The 26,758-nt window shown below is 42.4% G+C and overlaps 1 protein-coding gene across 1 annotated transcript in view; it reads right to left on the minus strand.

Annotated features, from left to right (window-relative positions):
• Nucleotides 1–202: 202 nt before the first annotated feature.
• RGCC (regulator of cell cycle) overlaps nucleotides 203–26,758 on the minus strand; it is a 33,614-nt gene continuing 7,058 nt past the window's right edge. Inside the window, exons 3-5 of the mRNA XM_037894711.2 lie at nucleotides 4,093–4,206; nucleotides 2,428–2,490; nucleotides 203–581 (exon numbers count right to left, since the gene is read on the minus strand). Coding sequence (XP_037750639.1) covers nucleotides 574–581; nucleotides 2,428–2,490; nucleotides 4,093–4,206 — 185 coding nt within the window. The 3' untranslated portion in view covers nucleotides 203–573. The remainder of the gene's footprint in view (nucleotides 582–2,427; nucleotides 2,491–4,092; nucleotides 4,207–26,758) is intronic.

Raw genomic sequence — 26,758 nt, forward strand, 5'->3', positions numbered from 1 at the left:
AATACTCACAATTACCAACTTTGGCCCTTTAATTGAGAAAAATGTAAAGTTTTGCACAAAGCCTGCATTTTGTTATTTTGCCTATCATGAAGTAAGTTATCAGACATTTTAAAAGCTGATGCATGTTCTCAGGAACTGAGATAAGTTTAATTTATTAAGTTTCAATCTTCTTAAACCCGCAGAGAGATTTTAGACAGCTAGATTTCAGTTCAGGTTTTATTTGTATACAAAAATATATTAAAAGCATTGAAGTTTCCAACTATATAAAATTACAAATATATTTTCATAAAAGCAATTTTAAATTAAAATTTAAGCTATATTTTTAAGAAAAAATATAGTAACAGCACATTTAAATTATCTGATCCTGCCTGCCGCAAAGTAACAAAACTGATGTCATCAGTTAAATGCTTAGAGAAGGTGACTATTGTTATGTTCAGAAGATGAATATGCTGGATAGCAAAGTTGACAGTTGTCAGACATGGCAGCAGCTTTCAGTGATCCACACACTAGGTCTTCATTGCATCTTTCAAGGAATTATCTGTAGACAGGGATGATGCCAAAAATCCCTTTGCTTCACATACCTGTAAACATGAAAGATGAGAGATCCCAAATGCTACACTTAGCAAGATTACGTTTCACTTACAAAATGTCATATTTGATGTCCCGTTTCTTAAATTCTCTGCTGTTTAACTGACATGAAAGGGGAGAAAGCCAAAAAATATATAGAGAAGCCAAAAAGTTAAAGATTGTAAAATTGTAATGGTTTAAGAAAATCACTGCTCTAGTGTGTGTCTTAGGTACCAAAAGGCATCTGCACAAGTAAGTGTAGGCTGTTACATAACCCCAACTATATAGTAGAACTCAAAATATGTGATAGTAATATAAGACTGAAGTTGGTCTTCTTCACTGCATTACAGAGTTAAATATAAAGTTGGTATGTGAAAGTAGAGACAGTTACATTGTGAATGAATAAGACAGGGTTGAAAAACCATGGACCATTGTCTTATTAGAATGCACTATAGCAGCAGCAGGTGGCATTCAACCTCTCAACTTGCCCTGCATTATGAAATGGACAATCTTATGAAGTCAGTATGAAACAGACAGCCCAAAAAAGTCACCTGCAATACAGCTGTGAAAGCCCTAGCAGCAAAAACCCAAAGAAAAGGTTGTATCAGACTCTCCTTTTTGGGTTTCGCTCTTCCTTGAATACCAAATCTCCTGACTCTCTGCCCTTCTGAAAAGGTCTACAGATTAATAAATTTAATCTCACTGGTAGAGAATGAATAGCTCTAGAATGAATCCATTGCAAAAGATAGTAAATAAGAAAATACTTAAAATAAGTAAAACTAGGCCAGAATTAAGATACAAGTGAGAAGACAGCAAAGGCTAAACACCAATAAGCCAGATCATAACACAAGTTTACGATCATAAAAGAAGTAGTGTTGAGTTAAACTCAAGGCAAATCAACTAAGGCTTAAAAAATACAAAGAAGGGGAAACAAAGGATTTAAAAAAAAAAACAAAAAAAACCCACCATCAATTTGTATTACTCCTTTCGTTCTTTGTTTGTACTGCTTATTTAGGACCCAGTGGGCTCACTCTGTTTGCATGCAAAGGAATACAAGACCATGGCCCAAATGAACAGCACAGGCAAACGGTGAGAAGGGGAATAGATGTAACACAATATTTAAAGAGAAGTGTTTTTCCATAGTCTGATGAAGAGCCAAAGAATAGTGCAACTGAATAACAGATTGTCAGGTAGTGACAAATTTGGTCTGTATTTAATGGAGACTAGATCAACTGATTTTTTTTTTTTTAAATTTAAAGTATAAGGTATGGACTTCCATTCCATAACCATTTTGTAAAGACAATGACAGCAGTCTAATATGTATTTATACCGGGCATTCATAGTTACTGGCCATTTACGTAGACTTATACGACTATGAGACACAAGCCTGTTTTTCACGGTGTTGAATCAGTTTTTGAAGAACTCTTGCTTGCATAATAGGTGCACTATCAAAGCAACTTCATGATATATGGTTTGTTTTATGTCCCAAAAATGCTATATGTAAGAAGGTGTTAGTTAAAATCAAGTTGCATTTGGCTGCTAAAAAATGGGAATATATACAAGGAGGGAGGGGAGTGGATAAATGAGCGCATCTATGTAGCATATGATCACACTATCAGACAGGAAAAGCAGACTAGAGAGACCTAAAAGTACAAATACACGGACAAAGGCAGATCTGTCCCCATGTTCTACCCCATTACTTCTCCCACAACAAAGACACAAAAAGAACTCTAATATTTTAAAGGAAATTTTGTAAAAATACTGTTCCCACCCCACAACCCCATCTCCGCTGATGTATTGCATTGTAAATACTTTGACTTCCATCATTTTTAAGGTACCACACAAAGTGAATCTACTTACTTGCTAATGTCCTGTCAAGATCAGCAATAAAGTCTTCTAGTTCTTTTGTGTCCCCAAGCTTTGCTGCAAAATAAAAGAATAAGGTCAGCACTGTTTATAAGTGAAAAAATGTAAGTCTCTGTCACTGAGGCAAATAAAGGCCATTAGAAACCACTTGAATTTTGAAGGACAACTCCCAACATTATTCCCAGTACTATCTCATCTCTTCTTGATTATCTTCAGAGACCTCTCTGACCTTGACCTTTTCCTTTAATAGTCCTACTGCAATGTCCAAATGCTTCAGAGAAAAGACTGTCCTGATATCTGGCCTAAAATTTTGATTCCTTTATTTTAGGGAGTTAGTCACATGATGACATTAGAGCAAAACTCATTTTGTTTCCTTAAAAATTAGAAGTTAAGCTTTTTCTATCACTCTTAGATGTCCACTCCTTGATAGTGAAGAATTGTTATTTATGTATATATTCTAGTATTCTGTCCAATCTAGTTTTTTAATATTGCAAGTGGCTTCTATCACTTCCTTCTAGAGAATATTCCACAATTAAATAAACCTTGCTCTCAGAAATAGCTTCCGGACAGTCAGTCTAATTCTTTGCTAAGTCTCTGCTGCCAGCTTAATTGGATCCCATTACTCCTCATTATTACCCCCCCTAGTACCAAGGTAAATAGTTAATTCTTCTGATACTTGTAAGGTTATGTCCCCACCTCCCCTTAGATGGCTTAATCAAACTGTAAATATGTAGCTTTTTATCTTTCCTCCTAAATAAATCCCTCCACATTCCCTGTAATGGGTGCTCAATTGCACAGCCTTAATATTGCCTTAGCTTAGGTTACGTAAGGAATTTAAATTAAATATATGGCATGTCAGCATGTGTGTTCACATATGGGTAGGTGTGATCCTAAGCACCTCTGTATTGACACCTGACACACTATTGTACTCGCAAAAAGAAAAGGAGGACTTTTGGCATCTTCGAGATTAACAAATTTATTTGAGCATAAGCTTTTGTGAGTTACAGCTACACAGCTATTTTTAGCATGCTAGCACAAGCAGAGCTAATACAGCATACTCCCAGCTGCAGTGCAGACATCACTCTTCAGAAAAGGCGTAAGTTATCTGCGCTCAAGTTAGCCTAGCTCAAGTGAGAGCAGTGATACTGCAAAGAGGAATTGTGTCAGCAGCTGACAAGTTATGCTAACTCAAGTTGTAGCCTATCCACCCTGACAGGCCAGCCAACTCACATTAAAAGCACCCCTGCACTCAAGTTAAGCATTTTTGTGTGCACAGGATGACTTAGACAACATTCAAGTTGTACCATGAGTTAACTCTACAATGAAAATAAACCCATTCAAGGAATTGTTTAGTAAGACACATCACAATTTTAGATCAGCCAAAAACTAATGTTTTCTTTAATGCTGTAGATTCACAGCTAATAGAGTTGGCAGGCCCACCTGTGAACCATTGGTTATTGCAGACATTACACCTAGTGTGCCATTGTGTTTAGCATAGATACTAGTAGGACTTATGTTTGAAGTAGTCTTAATACTAACACTCAGGAGTTTGTTCGCATCTTAAATATCAGTAGATTAACATTTTACAGAGATGAGTCTGCACCACTCAGAGTTCAGAAGAAACTTAAACACTTAAAATAAGATTATTATGAGATTTACCTTTACAAGGAGTTACTGCTGGAGATGGTAAAGTTGGAGTTGGAATTGACGTTGTTGGAGAGTTAAGTTTTTCATCACTGAAGCTAAAACTATTTCTGTAGAGTGAATCTGCACCTGTAAGACAAATTCTAAGCATTAGAAATTAAAACCAATGCCCATGGCAAGTTTATAACAGTAACAAAACAAAACAAAAAATGTAAACGTCATAGATGGAGTTTGGGAGTGGTATGGGGGGAGGGGGTATGGGGAGGCAGCCTGAGTGTGCAATCGAATGAGTTCCACAGAGGAGACAAGAGATGTGCTGCTCCCAGCTTGTGACCCTGAGACAGGGAGTCAGAATTTTGTTTATAAACACAGTGATTAACAGGTGATTATGATAAGAAAGGGCTGTTAGGATGTTTCCTAAAGTTAAATGATCTGTTCCAAGTTTGGTGAACTGCAAAAAGTAAGTAGCCTAAATGATAGAAAATAATTGTAGATTTTTCTACAGTTGTTTCAGTTGTTGTATTCAGGAAGTAGTCACAAAGTTACTAATACAACAAGGAGTCCGGTGGCACCTTAAAGACTGACAGATTTATTTGAACATAAGCTTTCGTGGGTAAAAAACCGACTTCTTCAGATGCATGGCCACTGTGATGGGTTGGATCACAGAAATCCCCTTGGGGCTGCCAAGTGATGTGCCAAGACTACTTCTACCCTTGCTTTTCCTGCCCTCCCAGCTTGGGACTTCAGTGCCCTGCCTGGTTTGAGCCAGACCCGCTAGCCTGCTGCAAACTCAGACGCAGGTCTGAATCACGTCCCCTAACAGCTGTAGGCTTAATTGAAAGCAGTTTAAGAAATGTTCCTGTCTTTAACACTCAGATGCTCAACTTCCAATGGGGTCCATAGAATCATAGAATATCAGAGTTGGATGGACCTCTGGAGGTCATCTAGTCCAACCCCCTGCCCAGAGCAGGACCAATCCTAACTAAATCATCCCAGCCAGGGCTTTGACAAGCCTGACCTTAAAAACTTCTAAGGAAGGGGATTTCACCACCTCCCTAGGTAACACATTCCAGTGTTTCACCACCCTCCTAGTGAAAAAGTTTTTCCTAATATCCAACCTAAATCTCCCCCACTGCAACTTGAGACCATTACTCCTTGTCCTGTCATCTGCTATCACTGAGAATAGTCTAGATCCATCCTCTTTGGATCCAACTTTCAGGTAGTTAAAAGCAGCTATCAAATCCCCCCTCGTTCTTCTCTTCCGTAGACTAAACAATCCCAGTTCCCTCAGCCTCTCCTCATAAGTCATGTGTTCCAGTCCCCTAATCATTTTTGTTGCCCTTTGCTGGACTCTTTCCAATTTCTCCACATCTTTTCTCCTCATTCTTTTAGCGTGCAGCCCAAAACTGGACACAGTACTCCAGATGAGGCCTCACCAATGTCGAACAGAGGCCTCACCAATGTCATCCCTTGATCTGCTGGCAATGCCCCCTACTTATACACCCCAAAATGCCATTGGCCTTCTTGGCAACAAGGGCACACCGTTGACTCATATCCAGCTTCTCGTCCACTGTCACCCCTAGGTCCTTCTCTGCAGAACTGCTGCCTAGCCATTCGGTCCCTAGTCTGTAGCAGTGCATTGGATTCTTCCATCCTAAGTGCAGGACTCTGCACTTGTCCTTGTTGAACCTCATCAGATTTCTTTTGGCCCAATCCTCCAATTTGTCTAGGTCCCTCTGTATCCTATCCCTACCCTCCAGCGTATCTACCACTCCTCCCAGTTTAGTGTCATCTGCAAAGTTGCTGAGGGTGCAATCCACACCATCCTCCAGATCATTAATGAAGATATTGAACAAAACCAGCCCCAGGACCGACCCTTGGGGCACTCCGCTAGATACTGGCTGCCAACTAGACATGGATCCATTGATCACTACCTGTTGAGCCCGACAATCTAGCCAACTTTCTACCCACCTTGTAGTGCATCCATCCAGCCCATACTGCTTTAACTTGCTGACAAGAATACTGTGGGAGACAGTGTCAAAAGCTTTGCTAAAGTCAAGGAATAACACGTCCACTGCTTTCCCTTCATCCACAGAACTAGTTAACTCATCATAGAAGGCAATTAGGTTAGTCAGGCATGACTTGCCCTTGGTGAATCCATGCTGACTGTTCCTGATCACTTTCCTCTCCTCTAAGTGCTTCAGAATTGATTCCTTGAGGACATGCTCCATGATTTTTCCGGGGATTTTTCCGAGGCTGACTGGCCTGTAGTTCCCAGGATCCTCCTCCTTCCCTTTTTTTAAAGATTGGCACTACATTAGCCTTTTTCCAGACCTCCGGGACTTCCCCGGATCGCCATGAGTTTTCAAAGATAATGGTCAATGGCTCTGCAATCACATCCGCCAATTCCTTTAGCACTCTCGGATGCAACACATCCGGCCCCAATGGAAGGGGTGAGATAGCTTGTCTGGACTTGTCCAACCCCCAGATAAATCAGTTTTACCCTGTATAAGGCTTATACAGGGTAAACTCTAATTGTTCACCCTCTAGAACACTGATAGAGAGATATGTACAGCTGCTCCCCCCCCCCCCCGTATTAATACATACTCTGGGTTAATTAATAAGTAAAAAGTGATTTTATTAAATACAGAAAGTACGACTTAAGTGGTTCCAAGTAGTAACAGACAGAACAAAGTGAATTACCTAGCAAAATAAAATAGAACATGCAAGTCTCTCTCTAATACAGTAAGAAAACTGAATACAGATAAAAACCTCACCCTCAGAGAAATTCCAGCAAGCTTCCTTTTACAGACTAGTCTCCTTCTAGTCTGGATCCAGCAATCACTCACACCCCCTGTAGTTGCTGTCCTTTGTTCCAGTTTCTTTCAGATATCCTTGGGGGTGGAGAGGCTCTCTCTTGAGCCAGCTGAAGACAAAATGGAGGGGTCTCCCCAGGGTTTAAATAGACTTTCTCTTGTGGGTGGACACCACTCCCTCCCCCCGTGTAGAATCCCAGCTACAATATGGAGTTTTGGAGTCACATGGGCCAGTCACATGTCCATGCATGACTCAGAACTGACAGGTAGCATCAACACTGATTCTCCACTTGTGAGGTAACTCCCTTCTCTTCATGTGTCAGTATAATAATGCTTGCATCTGTAATTTTCACTCTATGCATCTGAAGTTTTTTTTTTTTACCCACGAAAGCTTGTGCCCAAATAAATCTGTTAGTTTTTAAGGTGCCTCCGGACTCCTGTTGTTTTTGTGGATACAGACTAACATGATTACCCTCTGATTCTTGACAAAGTTACTAATATCTTTCTTTGAGAAGATAACTGATTTTTTTAGCCAAAAGAAATGCAGTAGCTCTAATATACCTGGATGTCAGTAAGGCATTTGATACAGTTACACAAGAGAAATTATTAGTTAAACTGGAAAAGATGGGGATGAATATGAGAACTGAAAGGTGAACAGGAACTGGTTAAAGAGGAGACTACAATAGGTCATACTGAAAGATGAATCGTCAGGCTAGAGGGATGTTACCAGTGGAGTTCCTCAGGGATCCCAAGACTGATCCATCTTATTTAACATTTCTATTATTGACCTTGGCACAAAAAGTGGGAGTGTGCTAATAAAATTTGTGGATGACACAAAAAGTTGTGAGGTATTGCCAATACGGAGGAGGATTGAAATATCATACAAGACAATCTGGATAACACTGTAAACTGGAGTAATAAAAATGGGATGATATTTAGTAGTACAAAGTGCAAGGTCACGCACTTAGGGACTAACAAAAAGAATTTTTACTATAAGCTGCGGACTTATCAGTTGGAAGTGACGGAGGACCAAGACAGACCTGGGTGTATTGGTTGATCACAGAATGAATATGAACCGTCAATGTGATTCAGCCTTGAAAAAGGCTAATGCAGTCCTGGGGTGCTTCAGAAAATGTATTTCCAGTAGAGACAGGGAAGTGTTAGTACCATGATACAGGGCACTGGTGAGACCTCATCTGGAATACAGTGTGCAATTCTGGTCTCCAGTGTTCAAGAAAGGTGAATTCAAACTGGAACAGATGCAGAGAAGGGCTACTAGGATGATCTGAGGAATGGAAAACCTACCTTATGAGTGGAGACTCAAAGAGCTTGACTGTTTAGCCCAACCAAAAGAAGGCTGAGGGGAGATATGATTGCTCCCTTTAAATACATCAGAGGAAGAAATACCAGGGAGGGAGAGGAGTTCTTTAAATTAAGCACTGCAATGTGGACCCCAGAACAAATGGATATGAACTGGCCTTCAACAAGTTTAGGCTTGAAACTAGGTAAAGGTTTCTAACCATCAGAGGAGTGAAGTTCTAGAGCAGCCTCCCAAGGGGAGCAGTGGGGGCAAAAAAACCTATCTAGCTTCAAGACTGAGCCTGATAAATTTCTGGAGGGGATGGTATGACAGGACTGCCTACAATGCACGTGGCCCATTGATGACTGCCTGTAGCAAAAATCCCCAATGGCTGGAGAAGGGACACTAGATGTGTGCCGCTTCCCACAGCTCCCATTGGTTGGGAACGGCAAACCGCGGCCACTGGGAACTACAGGGGGCCGTGCCTGCAGACGGTCATCATAAACAAAATGTCTCGCGGCCTGCCAGCAGATTACCCTGATGTGCCATGTGCCGAAGGCTGCCGACCCCTGCTTTAAACCATGATTTGAGGACTTCAGTAACTCAGCCAGAGGCTACGGTTCTATTACAGGAGTGAGTGGGTGAGATTCTGTATCCTGCAGTGTGCAGGAGGTCAGACTAGATGACCACGATGGTCCCCTCTGACTTTAGTAAGAGTATTTGAGTAAGAATATACTTTAAAATTTTAAAGCTAACCAGTGTCCCTTAATTGACTTGCCACAAGATGTCAGAACCAGCTGTGTAGCTGCCTATTAACCCCCGCACAGGGGCTCAGGGCTGCGGCGGGGAGAGATGTCTCTCCACACTGGCCCCAGCACGGACCTGCCCCTTGCCATGGCCGGGAGAAAGGAGCCCCTCCCTCAGCCCAGCCCAGCACCGCCTGAGCTGCCGCAGCCGGGGAGAGGGCTGTGGGGGAGTCCTTTCCCCCCTCCACAGCCCCAGGGAAGCCTGCATCCCAAACCCCTCATCCCCAGCTACACCCCACAGACAATACCCTAACCCTCTGCCCCTGCCCTGAGCCCCCTCCCACACCCCGAACCCCTCATCACCAGACCCACCCCAGAGCCTTCACCCCTAGCTGGAGCCTTCACCTCCTGCCCCAGGCCTGTGCTCCCTCCAGCACCTCAAACCCCTCATCCCCAGCCCCACCCCCCCAGCCAGAGCTCTCATCCCCCCACACTCCAACCCTCTGCCCCAGCCGCGAGCCCCCTCCCACACTCTGAACCCCTCGACCCCACTCCCACCACATGAATTTCGTTATGTGAATCAACATGAAGGTGATGTGTCACACATCTCCTCCATATTTGCGCACATAAGATTCATTCCACACATGGATGTAAAAAATTTGAGGGAACACTGGTCAGAACACATTAGTATTAGAGCTGAAAGGGTCTAATATTTATTTATTTTTCTTTCTTGATATAGGAATTAGATACAGTGCTCCTGTCAGATAATTTCTAAGTTATCTGCCAAAAAACAAGAGTTTTCAGTTGTCAGCCCCTAGAATTACAATTAAAGTTGACCATCTCCCTCCCCCCGCCGAAAAATCTGAAATAGCACCCCTGTGGGCAGACATGGAATATGCCACACACACACACACACACACACACAGAGGCGTCCCCGTTGGCCTGACTGGAGCGGCCCCTCCTTAAATACAGAAGTCAAACTACACGTATGGTAAATGTCTGCACCCTCAGACAAAAAATTTCTGCAAGAAGCATCAGGCAGAATGCCTGAAAGGTTATAGAACAGATTCATCGATTTTTAAGGCCAGAAGGGACCATTAGATCATCCATCATTTCAAAACCAGTGTTTCAATGTCTATATGTTAGAAAGCGCTTAATCTCAGACACCCTCCAGAATAAGCGCAGGAGAGAGAAATGTCACAGTGTGCCAAATTTATCCCTTGTGTAATTTCATCAAATTCAGTAGCTACCCCACCTCAGTTGAAGTCCTTATGCGCCTTGCCTGATTCACAATGGCAAAACAAAATGTGTTAAACTGAACTGTTTTTAAAATACCATTTAAAAACTTGTAGCAAACATAGCCCCACAAAAGCAGGGTCAGGGTGTAACACTGCAATTGCAATGTCAATGCTGAATAAATACAATGTGCGATAATCTAAGGCAGTATGCAAAATTACATTGAGAACAGAGATGCACATCAGCCACTATTATTAGCAACAGATGCTTCTGACACTTCACACAATCTGACCACCATAGGGGAGCGAAACGTCATTTGTTCCTACCTCTGACAAATTTTTCCTCCCTCTTTCTGCCTAATCTACTCTACCTTTCTTCAAAGCTCATCTATAAACATCTCATTTCCTTTGCCTATAACTCTTGATATCGCTCCCTCTGCTTTTTTAGATCTTGTGTCTTTGGATAATTTTTTTTAATATAGTTCTTTTAGACAGGGCTCTGAAATGCCAGCCCATGATACCTCCTCCAGAGATGATATTCTGCACTCTTATTTTATAGGACTTGTGGAGAAAGGCTGAATGTGTTATGGAAAAGCAATAGGTCTAATCCCCTCATAAATGTTATTTGGTTCGGGACGTGGGGCAAAGCTTTTAGTTTTTTCAACAACAACATCAACACTTCTGAGGCCAGGGGACCTGTGCCTCTTTTCATAATAATGGCCCCATGACACCCAGTTCTTGAAAAGTATTAGTCACAGTTCCAGTGAACGGAAGAGTTGTTATTGTGTGATACCTAGAGCTGCCAGCTCCCACATTAGGAGCCAACAACCTGAAAAATGTTCTACAAAACTAACATTTGAATTTGAATTCAATAATGCACTTCATTTAATTAGGACATCTCCCAGGAGACAAGTTTAAACCTCATTATGCTTTACCGCAATGGCTGCTGCTCAGTGCTGATGGTGATTCTGCTTAGGCGGGATGCCTACAGATGATTTAGTTGTGCTTGTTTTTTGGTGTTTCCCTGGGCATGACTGCACTACAGTGCTACTGCTGCACCTACACTGCTGTAGTGAAGACACTTGCTAAAGCAACAGAAAGGGTTTTTATGTCACTGTAGTAAATCCACCTCCTTGAGAGGTAGTGACTAGAAGACCCCATGAAGAGGAAGTTACTCACCTTGTGCAGCAACGATGGTTCTTTGAGATGTGTGTCCCTATGGGTGCTCCACTTTAGGTGTCTGTGTACCCCTACACCTCTAATCGGAGATTTTTGGTAGCAGAGTCCCATTGAGCCCGCACATGTGCTCTCCCTCCTTCGTGGTCTGCCTCGAGGCTATTTAGCACTGCACGGGCAAACCCCCCTCACTTCCTTCTCTACCACAGAGCCCTATAGAGAACTCTGAAGTAGAGGGGAGGAGGGCGGGTTGTGGAGCACCCATGGGGACACACATCTCGAAGAACCATCATTATTGCACAAGGTGAGTAACTTCCTCTTCTTCTTCTTCGAGTAGTGTCCCTATGGGTGCTCCACTTTAGGTGACTCCAGAGCAGTACCCACCACTGGAGGCTGGGACTTCGGAGCGGAGTCTTTTACTATAGAGAGTACTGTGGAGTCGAAGATGGTGTCAGCGGCCAAATCTTCAGTGATCACATAATGTTCTGTGAAAGTATGGACAGAGGTCCCAGTCATTGCTCTACAGATTGAGGAGATTGAGGTAGGAACTGATCTCATGGAGTGCGTATGGACGGGAGCAAGTTGCACCCTTGCTAAGTGGTTAATGCAACTAGAGACACATTTGGATAGTCTTTGAGGAGATATCACAGAGCTTTAGGACCTTTCTGTGGAAGAAAGGAAGAGCTTAGGGGATTTCCTGAAGTCCTTAGTCCTGTCCAAGTAGAATACTCATGTCCTTCTAATATATGCACAATTGTCTCCCAGTTGTCACAATGTGGTTTTGGGAAAAAACAGGGAGGTGGATCTGTTGATTCATATGGAAAGTGCAGAAAAAGTAGGGAGAAACTTGGAATATGGCCTTAGAGTTTTGTTTTGTTTTTTAAAAGACAAAGGCCATGAATGATGGGTATGCCATCAGTACTGCTATTTCTCCTGTGTGCCTAGCTGAGGTGATGGCAATTAGAAATGCTGTCGTCATGGACAGGTGAGAGAGAACAAGTTGCCCTGGACTCAGAGGGAGGTCTAGTCCAAGCCCTGAGAACTAGATTAAAGTCCCAGGCTGGAGTGGGTGGTGTCACATGGGGGAAGAGAGTCCCAATGCCCTTAAAGAGTCTATGCATTAGTGGTTGAGCAAACTCCAAGTGGAAAACCATTTTCGCCACGAGATGTACCATAAGGGAGCTGAGTGAGAGTTTAAAAAGGGAGGAAAGATGAGGTTGGGTCTATCCGTTTGGAATGGTACAAACTTGGAGTAGATAGGTATGTGGAGTGGTCACCTTGTGGTTGTGTTGCAACATGTGTTTCAGCTTGTCAGAGCATTCAGCTTTTAAGCCTTGGAACAAAAAGATCCAAGCCTGGAGGCGGAGGCCCCATTGGTTGGGGTGAAGGGTCAGCCCACTGTTTTGAGAGAGAGGGTGAGGAATGGGCTGACGTCAGAGGAACAGGAGGGCATATTGCCATCTGCGTCAGGTAAGGGAGCCAGACTTGTCATAGTCAAGAGGGGCAATCACAATAACTCTCACTTGTTTTGTTGAATTTTCAACAGATTCTTGGATAGGGTAGGAAACTGGGAAAAGACATACAAGTGGGCCCTGTCTGCTGGAAAGATGAGGGCAACTGCCAGTGAATGTTTCCCCGAGTCGGCCCTGGAGCAGTAACAAGGACTTTTCTTGTTCCGATAAGTAGCAAAGAGATCCATAGGTTGGGTTCTCCAAAGGGTGGCTATAGCTTGAAGCACCTGTGAATTCAGTATACACTCATGGTAGTGAGAAAATTCCAACTGAGACTGTTGGTTACCCCGTTCTGTATCCCTTGTAGACAGACAGCTGAGATGAGCACATTGTGATGGATGCATCAATTCCAAAGTTTGAATGACGTCTTGCAGAGGGAGGGAGATCTGGCAGCTCCTTGGCAGTTTATACAAAACATACAGGTCACATTAAGTCCATCATAACCTTTGTATGTTGTTTTTGATGAAAGGCAGAGTTTGTGCACAGGCACTCCTGACAACCCTTAGCCCCAAAAGAGTGATATGGAAGGTCATTTCTGTGGAAGACCATTTGTCCTGAACCTTGTTGTTGTGTAGGTGAGCTCCCCAGCATATTAGGGAGACATGTGTCCCCAGGTGGTGAATGTGGGTAGTGAGAGGAGCGCTCTTGCTTGTACTGCATCAGGTTGGTGCTGATAAAGTCACTGTACCGGGGTTAGTATGTCACTACAATGAAGTGAACCTTGGAGAATACCCTGTGTGGAGCAGTCTGTACCTATAATGATCCTGCCCCAAAGGTAAGCAGTAGAAAATCTCCTGTACAATGATTGTATTGAGATATGGAAGTAGGCACCCTGTAGGTTCAGGGCTAGAAATCAATCTCTTTGCTCTAGAGCTGGTCTTAACTGCTAAGAAGTAACGTAAGGTGACTTCTGAGTGGCATGACAGGTGTATAGTTGGCACTGATGCTGTAAGGTATCATTGTTCAGGCCCCCAACCAGCTCAAAGGGCTTATAAGAGGCCGTTTGAGAGGTCATGGACTGTTCTCACTTTTGAGCCCTGGGCATCTTACACTGTAGCTCATAACAGCACAGAGATGGTGAGTATTGAGAAGATTGTGATCTGTGGTGTGGTTGAGAGGTATATCTTCTCTTCTGTTCCTCAGTGTAGATTCCTACGGAATGTACTGCGGTCCAAGAATCCTTCATGATGTGGAGAGAAAATCTGTCTTCTCCGCAAAGAGTCTGGCCTTCAAATTGTCCAAAAAGCTACAGACTTCCAATCTAGAGAGGTGTAGTGAACAAAAAAGAACCCACCTCAGTACCACTGTCATGGAGACTGGGCGGGCAGCTGTAACAGCTACATCCAGTGGTGTCTCTAGGACTGGTCTGGCTATTAACTGACCTTCCCTAAGAATGGTCTGAATCTGTTCTTTTTGTGTTTCCAGTAATGTTTCAGAAACATCCTGGGATTCCCAAGATTAACAAAATTGTTTTGGCCATGACAATTTGGTAATTTATGGCTCTAAACAGTAATGTTGTCGATGAATACGCCATCTTGCGAAGCCTGATATGTTGACTTGGCATTATATTGTTTGCTTCATGCATTAACCTCATCCACTATGATGGAGTTGGGTTGCGGATGTTGAAAACAAAGTCTGCCTCTTTGGGTAGAGATGTAGGGTTGTTTTTGTTTACACTCTGTTGCTGGTTGGTGCGATGGAGGCTGGGCTCTGCCAGATGATTTTGGTAGGATCTAGAATCAGCTCATTAATTGGTTTCAGAGTAACAGCCGTGTTAGTCTGTATTCGTAAAAAGAAAAGGAGTACTTGTGGCACCTTAGAGACTAACCAGTTTATTTGAGCATGAGCTTTCGTGAGCTACGATGAAGTGAGCTGTAGCTCACGAAAGCTCATGCTCAAATAAACTGGTTAGTCTCTAAGGTGCCACAAGTACTCCTTTTCTTTTCTCATTAATTGGGAGGACAGTTCTAGATGAAAAGGTAGTGTGCAGAATTTCCACCAACTTGTGATGTGTATCTGCCACCTCCTGCAAGGGAATCTGCAGTTCGTCTGCCACCCTTTTGGTAAGATCCAGAAAGTTCTTAAATCTTCACCTAGTGATGAGGGGTGGGCAGCACAGTCTCATCTGGGAGAGATGAGGACAAGTGTGCTGAAGAGGTAGCTTCCTCTTCTGTTCTTTTTTGTTTGTTTGTTTTTTTCTTCCCCCTTCTTTCCTGTTCTGAAAAAGCTTTCTCCTGTCCTGGCTCAGGTGCTCTCCCGCCCTGGCTCAGGTGCCAGGCTGTAGCAAACCATCTGGTAGACTCTCCCTGAGAGACATCGGAGACGGTTGCGCCATGAGTGTGTATATACCCGAAGAGTTACAATATGGCCTTGGGAGGGAGAGGTAGGAAGGCAGGCACAGGCAGTTGGTGTGATGGAATTGGGGAGGACCCTTGCAGTGTGGTGATGGGCCACCTTGAGGGGCCAGGGAATGATCTCCTCCTGGCCAGGGTCAGATTCATCAATGGGTAAAGGTGCCGCTGACTGGGGTATTGGCAGTATACAGCCCAGTGCTAAGAGCGATTCTGGGTGCTGGGATGTGCTCGATACTGGGGTCCTGGTACCAAGTAATGGGGATTGTGGTTCTTCCCCAATCATCGGGTCTGCATGAGCTCTGGTACCCTGGAGGACCATGAGTTCATTTGGTACCACAGAGGAGGGTCCGCGATACATTGTCAGTACCGATAGTTGGGCAAAGCACTCCCTAAATGAGAGTTTTGCGCAGTACAAAAAGTTTGTTGGTGCCACTTTTTTAGAGACGGTATGGTAATGGTCTCTCCCTGAGTACTGAGGCCACAGGTCTCCAGAGTGTCAGAGCACCTGTGTTACCATGGGCTCATCCGGAACCCCAGAGGAGTGTCTGTAGTCGGTATCAATGGTTGGGAAGGTGCAGAACACTTCCTAGATGGGAGTTTTGTTGCATCTGGTACCAAAGGGTTTCTCTATGCCGCTCTTTTAGAGATAGTACGGTAACTGTCCCCTCTCCTTAGGGGACAGTACTGTTGCCTCAGAGCATGAGGATGGAAGCCTCTGGTGTCTGGGTGCCGAAGCAGAGCTGACAGCAGGGCTTCTCTGTGTCACTCTTTTAGAGGTGGTACGGTAACTGTGCCCTCTCGGTGCAGTAGTTGCCCAGAGCAGCACAGAGCTTACAGAAGCCCCTTGTCGGTGCAGAGAGCAGAGCGCAGAGCAGGGCAGAGCTCACAGCAGGAAGCCCCTTCTCAGGTTTCAGCTTCCAGAGCTTCCTGCGGAACAGTGCCCGCTCTGGGGAGTCCACTGGCTGGCCAGGTGCTCGGGATCGGTGCCGAGATGGCCACACTGGGGAACACCCCTCTGACTGGCCAGTTGCTCGGAGGAGCCTTTCCGGGGGAGTCTGATGGTGGCTGCTTCTTCTTTCTCTCTCTTTTCTCCTCTTCACCACTAGACCCCTTTTGAAGGTCAACGCCCACCAGAGTCCCCTGCAGACTGAAGTGTTTTCTCTATAGGGAGGAATTTTTACTTCAGCTCCCAGCTCCTGTGAGGCTGCAGTTTTAGGTGTGGCAGGTAAAGCACTTCTGTGAGGGTCTCCCAGGCACAGTGAGTGTCTGGCCATTGCAGGAACTGACTCCTGGCAGGAGAGGCACTGCTTGGAGCAGAGAGAGCCAGGCAAGCCCCTGGGCAGGGGGTGTCATGCTCTAGCAGGGAGGAATATGCAGAAGAACATTGTCTTCTTAAAAAAAAAAAAAAAAACTGAAAAAGAAAATAATTATAAGTCTACTAGATGCGGGGGGGGGGGGGGGGGGGGGGGGGGGGGGGGGGGGGGGGGGGATGCCCCCAGACAGGGAAGGAAAGTGAAGTTCTTTTCCTTTTTCTCTTTTCTTGTTAAACCAAAGGAATAAAAAACAAAACAAAAAACACTAGCCTGAGTACTTTTAGGGAGAACAAAGGTAACAAAACAAACATTACGTATGCTATTAACACAGATAAGGAAGGGACAACTGCTCAGTTCTGTCAGAGGCCAAAGGCGATAGAGAAGGAAGTGAGGGGGGTTCGCCCGCGCAGTGCTAAATAGCCTCAAGGCAGACCACAAGGGAGGGAGAGCACATGCGGGAGCTCAATGGGACACTGCTACCAAAAATCTCCGATTAGAGGTGCAGGGGCACACAGACCCCTAAAGTGGAGCACCCATAGGGACACTACTCGAAGAAGAATTCTTCTGTGTACCCCTTCTATTGCCTTTGGCCTCTGACGAATGAGCAGTTGTCCCTTCCTTATCTGCGTCATGAGCATAAGTAGTGTTTGTTTTGTTACCTTTGTTCTCCCTAAAAGTACTCAGGCTTGTGTTTTATTTTATTCCTTTGGTTTAAAAAGAAAAGAGAAAAAGGAAAAGAACTTTACTTTCCTTCCCTGTCTGGGAGCATTCCCCCTCTTCTCCCCCCCCCCCCCCCCGGCATCTAGTAGACTTATAATTATTTTCTTTTTCAGTTTAAAAAAAAAAAAAAAAAGTAAAGACGATGTTCTTCTGCATATTCCTCCCTGCTAGAGGATAATACCCTCTGCCCAGGGGCTTGCCTGGCTCTCTCTGCTCCAAGCGGTGCCTCTCCTGCCAGGAGTCAGTTCCTGCAATGGCCAGACACTCACTGTGCCTGGGCGACCCTCACAGAAGTGCTTTACCTGCCACACCTAAAACTGCAGCCTCGCAGGAGCTGAAGTAAAAATTCCTCTCTTGACCCTGGATCATCCCCAGAGCCTTCACTTCAAAAGGGTTGCTCATCTCTAGCCCTCTTTTATGATCCCAGTTTGACTTCTTCACTCCTATACTTCCACCCCAACTTTGCCAAATCAAATGCAATCCACCTGAAATGTCACAGCTGTGATTAGACAAGAGTTCTGAGATGCTTGCAGCAAAATTCTAAATGCACCATTTAAAAGGTGGTCCACCCGACACCTTTTTTAAAGCTATCCAATCTAAAAAAAATTCCAATTGACATTGCTCCTCTAATTATGTGAGTCTTCCTGGTGTTGTACTGTACATCAAGTAAGGCCCAATAGATTGTAAGTCACATTTAAAAACATTACATGTTTCCTCCTGAGAACAGCCTGTAGACCAAGTTTCAACTAAAACAACATCTTTATAGCCCAGTTACGTGCCCCATGAATAGGATATTAACAATGGAAGATACAGACAACTTTAACTATGGCAGCATAAACACCAGCATTATAATAAAGTCAAACAACTCACAGCACCTCAAATAAACAGCGCTGAGACCAAGAGTCTTGTCCATTGACACACTGGTGAAGAAGAATGCCTAAATACCAGTCCTTTCAGTACACTACAATTGGAAAGAACACAACTAATTTCAAGCAATTTTCTGTTTTAAAGCTTTTAGAACCAGCTGAATTGAATGAGATCTGTATTTTTCAAACAGTCCTCACTGTAGTACCCTTTTCACCACATACAATGATAGAGGATGCTATATTTCAAACCAGGGCTTAAAGCATGTCAACTCACAAGCTTCTGTTCAGTTTATAGGTAACGAGATCAAATAACATGCCCCTTTTGCTGAATACTTGCAAGGGCAACTTAAATAAATTAAACAAGCTCTAATTTAGCAGTAGCTTTAGTAGTTTGTAAATTGATCTAGGGCTATTCACACAATTATTTTTCTTTATAAGTATATACTGATCTGAATTTTTAACAACCCTCTTTGATTGATAAATTATAAAACAATTACTGTGGTTTTCTCTCTTCCCATTTTCCAAGCAGTCAAAGTACTGACAACCCATTCTGTAATGGTTACTAACTAGAGCTAGTTGGAACATTTTCACTAAAATATGCTGTTTCATGGAGATGTATTGGTTTCTACAAAGCTTTAAGAGTTTGGGGTCCAGCGCAAAGAGAGATTTTGCAGAAACCTTTAAAGGGTTTTGTTTTTATTCCCAAGCAGAGCAAAAGCAAAAAATTTTAAACCTAAAAAGTTGCCACAAAATGGAATGGTCATCCTCCAGTTATCTCAAGTACTATCATGGCTTGTTTCTCCATTTAAAGAGTTCAAGTTTTATCATTCTCAGTAGGCGAAAATACACTTGCCCATTCACTGGTGGAAAATCAAGTTATTGGCCAGATGAGTACATTTCTCCTACCTTAAAAACCATCCTAGCCATTTTAGGCAAAGCATTGTTAAAAGAATACTTCCAATACTCACTTGTGTTGATTCAGATTCCAAGGTCAGAAGGAACCATTGTGACCAACTAGTCTGACCTCCTGTATAACAACTTCCCCAAAATAATTCCTAGAGCATAGCTTTGAGAAAAACATCCAATTTTGATTTACAAATGGTCAGTGATGGAGAATCCACTACATCCCTTGGTAAATTGTTCCAATGGTCAAAAGAAAAGGAGTACTTGTGGCACCTTAGAGACTAATCAATTTATAAATAAATTGGTTAGTCTCTAAGGTGCCACAAGTACTCCTTTTCTTTTTGCAAATACAGACTAACGGCTGTTATTCTGAAACCTTCCAACGGCTGTTATTCTGAAACCTTCCAATGGTCAGTTACTTTCACTGTTATTTTCAGCCTGAATTTGTCTAACTTCACCTTCTAACCATTGGACTGTATTTTACACCTTTCTCTGCTAGACTGAAGAGCCCATGATGACATATTTGTTCCCCATATAGATGCTTAGTTTAAACTATAATCAAGTCACTCCCTAACCTTCTCTTTGTTAAGCTAAATACACTGAGCTCCTATCAGGCATATTTTCTAATTCCTTTAATCATTCTTGTGACTCTTTTCTGAACCTTCTCCTATTTTTCAACACCCTTCTTGAATTGTAGACACCAGAACTGGACGAGGTATTCCAGCAGCAGTCACACCAGTGCCAAACACAGAGGTAAAATAACCTCTCTACTCCTACTTGGGATTCCCGTGTTTATGTATCTATAGCAGAATAGCCACTTACTGAGCACTGGTCACTGTGACACAGACACCCTTTGGCAAAGGGTCCCCTGTTCTTTGTAAACAACTTTTGTCTCAGACATGACAAACTCACTACACCAAACATGGCTTGCAGAGTATTTATCTACAGGGGGTATCATGTAAGGTATCTATAGAAAGCTCTTGTTAACCCACAAGGCATAGACATGACTAGCATAGCCCAATGGAGAGCGCTTGAGTGGTTGAAAGGCTGGTGGTGTTAGGGGGCTGATACCCTGTTACTAACCCCTCATGTTGGGGCAGGGACTAACAAGGTGACCCACAGTCCTGGGTACCCAGAGATCTGTCACAATCACTTTGCAGGCATCCTGACCTTGTTAGCCTCCCCTTGCAGGCCCCTTAAGCATTTCACACAGTTTCTGTTGTGGCTCACAGCACCCCTCACTGGGGATGGTTTAACATCAAATAGAGTTCACACAGTCTTCAGAGTCCTTAATCGCAAAATAATCCAAACACTCCTCAATGACTCCCCAAAATCAAGTTCATACTCAGAATTCTACTAGAATTCTTTAAGGGGGTCAACAAACATGTGGAAAAGAGTGATCCAGTGGATACAATGTATTTGGACTTTCAGAAAGCATTTGACATGGTCCCTTACCAAAGGTTCTTAAGCAAAGTAAGCTGTCATTGGATAAAAGGGAAGGTCCTCTCATGGATAGTAACTGGTTAAAAGATAGGAAACAAGGGAGAGGAATAAATGGTCAATTTTCAAAGTGGAGAGAGGTAAGTAGCAGACTCCCTCACAGATCTGTACTGAAACCAATGCTGTTCAATATATTATATTCATAAATGATCTGGAAAAAGGAATAAACAGTGAGGTGGCAAAGTTTGCAGATGGTACAAAACCACTCAAAATAGTTAAGTCCAAAGCAGACTGTGAAGAGTTACAAAGGGATCTCACAAAACTGGGTGACTGGGCAATAAAATGGCAGATGAAATTAAATGTTGATAAATGCAAAGTAAAAAAAACATTGGAAAACAATCCCAAATATACATACAAAATGCTTGGGTCTAAATTAGCAGTTACCACTCAAGAAAGAGCTCTTGGAGTCACTGTGGATAATTCTCTGAAAATATCTGCTCAAGGTGCACTGGCAGTCAAAAAGCTAACAATGTTAGGAATCATTAGGAAAGGGATAGAGAATAAGACAGAAAATATCATACTATATAAATCCATGGTATGCCCACACCCTGAATGTGTGCCGTTCTGGTCACCCCATCTCAAAAAAGATGTATTGGAATTGGAAAAGGTACAGAGAAGGGTAACAGAAATGATTAAGGATATAGAATAGTTTTCATATGAAGAGAGATTAAAAAGACTGGGACTTTTCAGCTTGGAAAAGAGAAGACTAACGGGGGATATGATAGAGGTCTATAAAAGCATGAACAGTGTGGAGAAAGTAAGTGTTATTTACCCTTTCACGTAACACAAGAACCAAGGGTCACCCAAAGAAATTAATAGGAAGCAGGTTTAAAACAAACAAAAGGAAGTACTTCTTCACACAACACAGTGTCAACCTGTGGAATTCATTGCCAGGGATGTTACGAAGGCCAAAAGTATAACTGGTACAAAATATAATTAGATAAGTTCATGGAGGATAGATCCATCAGTGGCTACTAGCCAAGGTGGTCAGGGATGCAACCCCATGCTCTGGATGTCCCTAAGTCTCTGACTGCCAGAGGCTGAGACTGAATGATGGGATGGATCACTCGATAATTGCCGTGTTCTGTTCATCCCCCTGAAGCATCTGGCATCAGCCACTGTTGGAAGACAGGATACTGAGCTAGATGGACCATTGATCTGACCCCAGATGGCCATTCTTATGTAATTCAACAGTTCATACTTGCTCTGGTTCTGCTGCTACACCCAGAGCTCTTCCTCTGTCAGTCTGCTCCACCTAAAGCCACAAGTCCTAGCACTTTTTCACTGGAACTCAGCCCATTTGGTTTGGCTTCCTTCTCCTGTCAGGGTCTCCCTTGTTCTGAGGAAGAAGACAGTCTATATACTGCACTCCCCCACAGAGCTCCTTTCGACTGGCTGGAAGACAGGGGAGCCCTGCTCCACCCTACACTACATGGCTCTTGATCCTGGGCCCTTAAAGGAACGGTGTCCTGGGGTTTCTGCCCCCTGCCCTCCACCTCCCGCCCAGGATCCAACTCATAAATCCCCAAGACAGCTTCCTGTCTTCCACGACCATGCTATTTTCTGGACTTTTGTTCATTCCAAGACCTGGAATGGGGCCTTCTGGACCCCTTTATTCTTAAAGGGTCTAGTACACCCCACTACAGTATCCAAGGATTGCATTAGCCCTTCTGCCCACAGCATCACACAGAGCTCATGTTCAGCTGATTATCCACGATAACCTCCAAATCTTTTACAGAGTCCCTACTCCTTAGGATAGAGTCCCCATCCCTTAAATATGGCCTACATTCTTTGTGCCTAGATGTATACATTTATATTTGATCATATTAAAAACACATGTTGTTTGTTTGCACCCAGTTTACCAGATATCCCTGCAACAGTAACCTGTCCTTTTCATTATTTATGACTCCGCCAATTTTTGTATCATCTTCAAACTTTATCAGTCATAATTTTATGTGTTCTCCCATGTCAATGATAAAAATGCTAAATAGCCTAGGGCCAAGAACCGATCCATACAGCAGCCTGCTGGAAACACACTGCTTGATAATGATTCCCTGTCCACAATTACATTTTGAGACCCATCGTGTTAGCCAGTTTTTAATCCATTTAATGTGTGCCATGTTAATTTTACACAATTCTAGATTTTTAATAAAAACGTCATGTGTACCAAGTCAAATGCAGTAGAGAAGTCTGGGTATATTACATCAACACTATTACCGTTATCAACCAAACTAGTAATCTCTATGAAAAAAAAAGATATCAAGTTAGTTTGACAAGATCTATTTTTCATAAACCCATGTTGATTGGCATTAATTATATTACCCTCCTTTAATTCTTTATTAATTGAGTCCCATATCAGCCACTCCATTCTCTTGCCTTGGACTGATGTCAGACTGACAGGCCTATAATTAACCTGTGTCATCCCATTTACCCTTTTAAAATGTTGGCACACTAGCTTTCTTCCAGTTTTGTGCAACTTCCCCAGTGTTCTAAGACTTATTGAAAATCAACAGTAGAATCCGGCCAGCTCATCAGGCAGCTCCCTTAAAACTCTTGTTCAGATAAGTTACCTGGACCTTCTGATTTAAAAATGTTTAATTTTAGTAGCTACTATTTAACATCCTCCTGAGATAGTAGGGAATGGAAAAAGTGTTATCATAATCATATGAAAAATCATCTGTTTTTTCCCCCAAATACAGAACAGAAAAATTTATTGATCACTTCAGGCTTTTCTGCGTTATTATTGATGATTCTACCATTTCCATCTAGTAATGGACCAATACCATTGTTACGATTTTTTTTGTTCCTAATACACTTAACTCCTTCTTATGATCCTTCACTCTGCAGGCCATAGATTTGTCCTTGTGTCCCTTTGCTTCTCTTATAAACTTTCTACAATTCTAAGCTTCTGATTTATATTTATTACAATCAACTTCCCATTTCTTCCATTTGTTATGTATTATTTTTATGTTATGAAATATCAGCCTTGGTTTAGTCTGGATGTAGGATAGAGAAATGGCTGGAACAATGAAGCTTCAATCTTTGCCCTCCTCTAAACATCCTGACCAGGGCAGTTTGTGTATTTTGTGCATCGTTCAAAAGACACACTCCAGAAAGGGTGTAAGCCTTAAAATCCTCACCACCACCACCACCCTAGAAGCAACACTCCCAACGCATCCTGATACCCACTAGCTAGAGGCTGATATCAAAGTTCTAGCACATGGATGTCCCTACCCATGTCACACACTCCTAGCTGTTACAACAGTCTTATCACTAAATTATTAATTATTATTATTATGGCTTTCTAGTTTTATTCCTCTGGCAAACCAGTGTTTGTTAAATTATGATCCCTGAGTGACTATCTTTTAAGAAGTAACCCAGTAAAAGCCTTTCATAAAGCTGCCAGCTGAACCCAAGTCAGTCTGTTCAGTTGATATACTTAGAATAGGATGAAGAAATAGCTACAAAATGAAGGGTTTGGAGTAAAGATGGGTGGGTTGTACTTTGGTGAAATAATTAATGGTTCTCACTGGCCTTTGCTGTCCCAGAACAGTGTTAAATCTCAAAGCATAAAACCCACTGCAAGGCCATGTAAATATACAATATTTCCATGAGCTAAACAATTGAAACTTTCTGGATAGTAATTAGCTGAAAAAGGAAATCTTCAGACCTTCCCTTTTAAAACAGGCAATGATATATGCAAATATTTTATTAAAATATTAATCATAGTATTCTAGAAGACACAACTTAGGGCAAGATTTTCAAAAGTGTTTAGTGTTGGCCTAGCGTTGCTCCCATTGAAATCAAGGGGACTTTTTACCATCACTGAACATTTTTGAAAATCTCATCCCTAAAGTTTTCACAGGGGAAATTTTAAAGCTTAATTTTAAAGCCTCTTTAAAATCATATATTTATTATTCTTCAAAGGCTCGGAACTTTTACTCACAGATTGCACAGCTCAACTCCTACTTAACATTAAGTGCTCTAGATCACTTCCTCTCAAGCTATCTGATGTGGGGGGCCGGCAATTTTTTTTCCAATGTGCACGCAGACCGGCAGCCGATGCTGTGGACCACCACTCTGAGTAGCACTGCTTTAAAGGTCCATTTAAAAAAAAAAAAAAATCAAGAAGTCAAATACTTAAATAGTTCTAATGCTGCAGTTAAAAATGAATGTTAAAAGTCTTGGAAGAAATAGAGCTGTCACAACCAGAGAGAGCACTATTTACTTTGGACATAAACGTGCTCACACTTTACTGCATTGTTTACTCTATCAGCCTTCTGCTCCACTTGCTGACACTCTAAACAAAAAAAACAAAACAAAATAAAAAAAGGTGGGAGGCACAGCCTGAGACAGCTTGCACAACCTGGGCTTGAATATTTGAAGTGCTCCAAATCTCCTTTAACTCTTTGGCTGGAAGATACCAGGAAGGGATCATGGGAAACCAGTAGCTGTAATTTTTAGTGTGTATCATGGTTTCTCATTACATGTTTCCCATATAGTCCCCATCAATCTTGCTAGTTGTGAGGCAGTATTTTTACTTTAAACCTTCTCTTGTTTAATGATGATTCTTTTTCCTAGAGCAAAATAGTGAAAGTAAAAGAAAGTGGTATGCAGGAGGGGCAAGTGCAGGGCAGAACAAACCCAGAAGTGATAAGGTATTTTTCATTAGTCATTTTATTGCTCTCTGCTGATTGTAATATCTTGTTGTAGGTTTGAGGCAACAAACTATTTCTTTAGAATATTTTTCTCCACCATATCCACATACCGGTTTGTTACTGCAGGATTGCTAATGAATACTGGCTTTTCATGATGAATACAGCATTATTAACTGGGTTTAAAATGATAAAATAAATAAAGCTACAGCAGCATGAGTGGGATTTGATTTTGAAAGCTAAGAGTTGATTGACAAAGAAGTTTACTCCCTAAGTCAAGAACGATATCAAGTTACAACATTGTAGCCAGAGCGGGATAGCGGATTATGGTTTATATTGTAAAAAGTGTTTTGTTTTTTTGGTGCATAAAATGCTATAGTTATGGTGAAACATTTCTATTCTCAAGCTCCTAATTAAGGTCAAGACTTTAAAGAAGCAAAATGAAAGGAGAGATAGGCAAGGTCTGCACTAGATTTTGCCTATATAGCAATAGTGGTGTACTGTACTGGCAAAGAACTCTTAGTGTGGATGCAGCTTATACCAGCCAAATTGTGTTTTTGCCGGCATAGTTTATTCCATTCCCACCCAACCACGATGTGAAACAAACTATACCAGATACCAGCCAAAAAAGCAGTTCTATTAGTATAACTGGATCTACACTAGGAGCTACTGCTGGCACAGCTATATCAGTCACAGATCACGTATCATCCTACCCATGACCAACAGAGTTATGCTGAAAAAAGTCTGTAGGGTAGACCTGGCCGTAGAAGTTTTACTGTAAGTACCAACTGTACAAGAACTACCACCTAATGCCTGGAGCTTTTATACTTGTACTTTGACCCCACTGAGGGCTTCAGCCGAAACATGTAGGGACTATTTATCCCAGTAGTTCAGCAACTAGTCAATATTTGTCCCCTTTATTACTATGGGGAATAAAGAATTGAGTTTTGATACGGCACTAAGCCACCAGATGTGTAATGAGTGCCAGCACAGACCCAGTTAAGTTAAAACTGGGACTTTATGTGCCTAAGTCCCTTTGTGGATCCAGGCCTAAGATCTTGATTAATGTTTATTCAGGTCAGAATTCTTTGTATTATAGTAGGCTCTAGAGTCCATTGTTCTAGGTGCCGTACATAGTCATAGTTAGAGACAAACCTTGCGCCAAAGACCATACTATCTAAAGTAACATGACAAAGATCACAAAATGGGAGAATTTTCTAGACAGGGAAATATCTTTGGACTCTAATTCTAAAGTTTTCAAGAAGCCTCCCGTATACGGTATAAGATCTTCAATTAGCCCCTTTGGTGTCCATTTCCTTAAAAGGGGACTTTTCAGACAGAAGCAATGTGTAAAGGATTGCTTTCTGTCTTAGCAAGACATTATGGGTAAGAGCTGAAATGCAAGCTTTTACAAAAGGAAAGTGGCTTATCCTGCTGGCAGAAGCTCTAGAAAGAGGAAGGGATTTGCACACCCTACTACAAAACAGTAATTTTCAGAGGAGGATATTTGTTGCCAGGTACATTGAATGTTAAAGTAGATCAATAGTGCAAAAATTGCTGTAACTACATTGTGTCTTTTTCCATCT

This window comes from Chelonia mydas, chromosome 1 (genome assembly GCF_015237465.2).
Source record: "Chelonia mydas isolate rCheMyd1 chromosome 1, rCheMyd1.pri.v2, whole genome shotgun sequence".
In the NCBI taxonomy this organism is placed as follows: Eukaryota; Metazoa; Chordata; order Testudines; family Cheloniidae; genus Chelonia; species Chelonia mydas.